This window comes from Egretta garzetta, unplaced genomic scaffold (assembly GCF_000687185.1).
Source record: "Egretta garzetta isolate BGI_Z169 unplaced genomic scaffold, ASM68718v1 scaffold258, whole genome shotgun sequence".
NCBI lineage: Eukaryota > Metazoa > Chordata > Aves > Pelecaniformes > Ardeidae > Egretta > Egretta garzetta.
The window spans coordinates 2,541,936-2,547,935 of NW_009260413.1; the positions used below are offsets into that span (position 1 = coordinate 2,541,936).

The 6,000-nt window shown below is 38.2% G+C and overlaps 1 protein-coding gene across 1 annotated transcript in view; it reads left to right on the top strand.

Moving 5' to 3' along the window:
- Positions 1-6,000, top strand: part of EDNRA (endothelin receptor type A) — a 29,522-nt gene that overhangs the window by 22,218 nt on the left and 1,304 nt on the right. The window contains exons 4-6 of the mRNA XM_009643643.2: positions 1,827-1,979; positions 4,095-4,228; positions 4,627-4,735. Coding sequence (XP_009641938.1) covers positions 1,827-1,979; positions 4,095-4,228; positions 4,627-4,735 — 396 coding nt within the window. The remainder of the gene's footprint in view (positions 1-1,826; positions 1,980-4,094; positions 4,229-4,626; positions 4,736-6,000) is intronic.

Consider the following 6,000-nt stretch of genomic DNA (forward strand, 5'->3'; position numbering starts at 1 on the left):
AATTAATCATTTGCAGACATTTTTGTGTAGGTTTTGTAACTTCACAAAGCCAGGTCCTCATACGGAATTGTTGCACTGGTCAGGGTTGTGACAGAGAACTCTATGTGTGTGTTTTCCTGGCTGATGGGCAATGCTCATGAAAGCTGGTAGACTGATAGGACAGAAAGTTTTCCTTGTAAACATAGCATGGATTCACACAGTACACATTTTATTGCGCTGCCCAACAAATATGATTCTAGTTTGACTTGGAGGAATTTGCCACGGAAAAGATAATTGTCTCCATGTATTTGTAATCCCTTTCTCTGCAGAAGGAGTGGTAATTAGATTTCCCTTCAGTACAAACTCTTCAAATATGAGGCATATTGTTTTCTCATTTTCTGCTGGCAGAAGCTTTGTTCCCAGTAGGGGAAATTCTGCCCCCAAGGAGAGTGCAACTATGCGGCAGACTGTAGCACCTCCTCACGAAGGGATGAGGATAATGAGGAGGAGGAAACAAGCTAATCGACACAATTCAAAATGTCCTATGAGGTGGGGTTGTGGCCTAGATACCAGCAGCATTCTCTAAATTAGCAAGCTCTGTAAACAGCTAACTGTGTTGGGGCAGAGCGAGAAAAAACACATGCATTCCCTTTTTCTTAGAAAATCAACTTTCTAGTGTAACTAAAGTAGATTTAAAAATGAACATTATTAAATACTAGTCTATTAATCACCTCCATTTTTTCCGTCTTTCAAAGCTTAGTACCATTCACTTTTAAATGTAAACAAGATGTCAAAAGTTTGGCTTTTTCAAACAGGATTCATATAATCCTCAGTTATTACCATTTTGACATTTGGTGTGGGAACTGTGATGTTACAAGAGCACATCCGCTAGGAATAAACAAGCTAGGGGAAAGATTATGAGAAAGAAGGTTCCCTTTTACACACATCCATCTCAGTGACTAATAACATAGAGACAGGAAATATTTAAAATGTCATATTTCAGTGCACGCTTTTGGCTGAGCATAAAAGTTAAAACCCAAGATGCAATATTTTCTCAAGTCTGAAAATATAATAATGTACAGAAAAGAGTAATTCTGAATGTTTTGTCAAATGTAGTATTTCCCATAATACATAAACATATTTACTTAAACCACAGCTTAAATCACAGCTAACACTTAAAATTACACAGCAAAGTACTGCTACTCTATCAAGTCCCTCAGTGTCCTGTCACAAAAGGCAAATGGTATGAATGGCAGGCAAAGGGTTAAAAGTAACTGTACCACTAGAAGCCACCCGTCCTAAGCTTTGCATGTATCAGACAAACACTTACGAAGTGGCTCCTATCTGCCCAGTACATAAGCAAACCAACTACCAATCTTTTCACTGATAACAAAAGGTGATTAAACGTGCAAGACATTTTGAATTTTCCTTTTTTGGAATCAGGACAGAAGCCATAGAGGTAAATGGCATTTCCTGAGACAGGCTTTTAGTAAGTTTTGTTATCTCAGAATGACACCGTCTACATTTCAAGAAACTGGATTCCAGTTTTCATGAACGAGTGTAAATGTTAAGAAAACACAACCAAAAAAATTAATTCCAACCCAAGATGGATTGCAACAAAGGTACAGGCAGGCTATCTGCAAGGTAAAATAAATGTTTGCACTGACACAATTCCTATTTTGACGTCGGTCCAAAACAGATCAACAATAAGAAAGTTTACATAATTTGTGCTGTTTACCAATAGACAGATACCAGCATACCAACTGTCACGCTTTCCAAGACCCGTCTGTGGTACTTTCCATTGAATCCTAAGAATATATCTTCTCTTTTCTTTACCTTATCTACAGTTTTACAAAGATGCAAAGGATTGGTGGCTGTTTGGTTTCTATTTCTGCATGCCACTGGCGTGTACTGCCATCTTTTATACGCTAATGACTTGCGAAATGTTAAACAGAAGAAACAGCAACTTGAGAATTGCTCTCAGTGAACACCTTAAGCAGGTAAATATTAGGAACACCAATGTCTGAAAATACTGTTCTCTCTTTGGGTTAGCTTAGAAATGTTTCAATACAGTACATTACAGAAATGGAAAGTGAGGGTGTAGGTTATTTATGACATTAAAGTATTCATTTAAACCTGGAACACAAGACTAATCGTGGTATAAGGAGGTACTGAAGACAGCATGCTCTGGAAACTAGCCAGTTTCTTTTTTTTCTTAAGCATGTGTGACAGTTGTGCTTTCCTGCTCTTTACCCTCAAATCACTACTGGCTAAATGCTTTGAAATTTAACTACAAAGATTTGCAAAAAAAATGTTTCTTTTTATTCACAAAGATATGACTCCATGGGTCCTCCCTACTTTTGGCACACTTTGATATGCAACTTTAGTTTCATATAAAAAGCAATTGTAGAATAACCAGGTTTAGAATAGAGTGGATCTTTTTTTTTCCAGGGTTATTGCACTGTTGCAGTACCACTACTGTAGCTGCTTTGAAAAGAGCAACAGGAGAATAGTACAAACAAATGATCATAGAGTAAAGTCACTCACAGAACCGTCAGATCTCACTTTGCTGTTCTTGCAGTGCTATCTGATGTTTAATTCCTAACTGAAATTTTAAAAACAATCTGTAGCTTTTCCCCTGTGTTAACGTCAGCCCCTCAGATTCCACTCTTCCTTTCAAATTTCACATTCGCAGATGTGAATCCCTAAAGCAATCTCCTCTGCATCGGAGCGAGTTCTCTCGGAGGTTCCACCCTTGCTTGTTCATTCCAGATCAGAGCAGACCACAAAATCCTCTCCTTGTGCAGATCCTCCACTTTTTCCCCTCATCAGGCCCGTCCTGGGGCCAACACAAGCTACTCCGCCCATTAAAACTAGAATGGTGTGTACAGGGTCAGGGAATCCACCCTCCAGCTTTACCATCCTGACATGCAGTGCCCAGCAAGTTACTCAGACTGGTTGCTGGAGGATGACTTTATGCCACAATTTACAAATGCTTGTCTTTTAACTATCACCTTTTGCCATTCTTTTTTCCTTCCTCCCCTACAGCCCTGTTCACATCAATGTCTAGACACAATCCTTTTTGTATTTTGATAAAAACTGCTATTGTAAGAAAGAAGAAACAATAATAGTCATATTCAAATCTGAACAAGAATTACTGTAATCACGCATTTGACTAAGTTTTTTAATGACAGAGCCTTGCAATGCTTGTTATTGTTACATGACAGGGGCCATCTCAGAAGTGGTATTCTTACCCCTTCATATGCTTCTCTTTATCGAATCCGTGCCTACCAAACACCACTGGTATGCATTGTCAAAAATCCACTAAAACATCTGTGAATCTCTAGAGCCATATAAAATATCCATTAAATTGAAATTGTTTCCTGACTAAGTATTATGAGATTAAGCTGTAATACAGACATCTCTAAAATTTTGTTTGTAGAGGAACTATTTACTTAAGAACATCAAGATCACATAGCAAGGATCACATAGCAAAATTAGTATACTGGGAAGCATCCCTTCAGGTAACACGATGCATACTAAATGTAAAATAATACATCAGAGAGAATTTGACATCCTGGCTAGGTACGTGGTTGAATGGAACTTTTATTGCCAATTGACTTAGGTGCCGTGGGTTTACAGATTGCCCCACATCAAGGATTAGGTGCAAGTGGTTTATCAAGCAGGTGTGATCTCAGTTTCCTTCATACATGAAAAAGTTTTCTTGCACATTATGCATGTTTCTGAAGGAAGAGACTTATCTGAGGGATTGCCAGAAAACTAATCCAGTGTAGAGGAATAAAAAGGGCTGGGAAAGTAATCAGGTTCAGGAAAGCCCAGCAGTGGATTTTCATTGGCTAACATTTGCAGTGTCCTGGCAATGACCTGTGTGCTCCAGCTGCTCCAGTCTCAGTGATGAGAAGGTTCTGTTGAGGATAATCAGAATCAAGAACATGACAAGTCCCATAAAAAACAGTTCAGGGACATCAGGTAGTCTGAGAAACCTTGCATGCTTTATCTAGATTACTTAGTTTGCTGCCAACATCACTACACTACAATCATCTACCAATATGAATTAGGCACTGAATCACAGTTATCTTTACTTCTTTTTCTAGCGTCGAGAAGTTGCAAAGACAGTTTTCTGTTTGGTAGTGATTTTTGCTCTTTGCTGGTTCCCTCTCCATTTGAGCCGAATTTTGAAGAAAATGGTATACAATGAAAGAGACCCCGGCAGATGTGAACTGCTCAGGTACTTCATTTCTATGTCAATTGATTGTTTATACTGAAGAAATATAATGCCGCACCCTTAGGAGTTTATGTGAGAAAAGTCATTGTGCATGCCACTGTGGCGTTAGAAGAGTGAACACTTAATTTTATGATTTTTCAGCTGCATCCATTTTCAGGGGTTTATGTTTTAATGGGGTAGCATAATCTCAATAAATATTGTCTGTCACCATTGCAATCACTTTCTTCTGGCTTTTGGGAACTTCGGTAAGACAGGTTATTACAGACCTGGCATGGTACAAGGTTAGATTGAGGGAGTTAGGTAAGAGAGAATTAGTTTCTGTGGCAGAAGAGATTGTAACTACAAATGCTTGTACAGCATATGAACAGTTTAAATGCTTTGCTTTCTCTTTTGTTGCCTAGTTTCTTGCTGCCATTGGATTATATCAGCATCAACCTGGCAACCATGAACTCTTGTATAAACCCAATAGCTCTGTATTTTGTGAGCAAGAAGTTTAAAAACTGTTTCCAGGTAAGATCTTCTTGGTAAGGTTTTATGTCCAGTTAATGAGCTGTATTAAACCACTTAGTTATTATCTATTTTTATCAGTTGGGAGAAGAGGCATGCAAAGGAATGAAAGATTATAAACTGTCTAGTTCACCAGCCAGCAGCTCGCATAACACATGTGCCCAACTGCAAGTGGAACTATCCACTTTATCTGAAATGCTAAAGCAGTAAATAAGTTTGACATAGTCCTCATACGTAAGCATGTAAACTGAGATAGACATGCTCTTGTAAGTACTATTTATCTGCATGTGACATGTACAGGAAATAGAATTTGGTTTATAACATATTTCCCACTCCAGGTGAAGACAAAGAACACATACATAGGACACCAAGCTGCCTGCAGTTAAACAATCCCATTAACAACTACAATTTTCAGGCTTGAATACCAAAGCAGGCACCTGAGTTGACCTTGGCAATTAAATACGCATTATGGCTTTTACCTGCATTTTTCCAGTTCCTACACACGAAAACATATTTTAAGGCTAAAATAATTTCCTTTTGATGCTTTGGCTCTGCAAGTCCCCATTCATCTAATAAAGGTGATACATGAAGAAAGAAAATGATAGCATAGAGTGGTAAAGAAAGGAATGAAATGGAAAAGGAAGACTGAAATAGCTTTATCTGCAAAGAAAAACAAAAGATGACAGGACTGTACCACTAAACTTTACGGCTGCAAATACGGAACTCAAGCTACTGAAAAAATGTAATAAGTTATTAGAATAAGGAATACCTGTTTGTCTGTAGCCTGCTCAGACTTACAAACTCTTTTAAGGAAGTATTTTCACATGATAAATAAGAAGTCAGCTTTGATTTTTACAGTCCCCTACTTCACTTGGGACTTGTGGAGAGGAGGATGCCTGAACTTGTCCTCAGGTGAAAGGGAGAAGTAACAGTGGGTGCTACGAGGCTGCTCCTCATATCATTAGTTCATTCTTCCTGTTTGTCCTTCCAAATAAAATTACCATCCAACAACTCTAATTAAAGAATTTTCAGATATTATTCAATCCTTCCCAGCTTCTCATTATAGCCTTTCTCTTCTAGTATCAAGGTCATTAACTCAGGCAATCTTTCCATTTTGTATTTGAGTTTCTCACCCTACCTCTGTTGCTATTTTACATAGATACCTCATACATATATCTTAAGCCTGGTTTTATCTCTCTGCAACACTCCCTTCTCATTTAGTTCACAGAAGTTATAGATCTACTACTGTTATTGCCATTGCTCCTCTG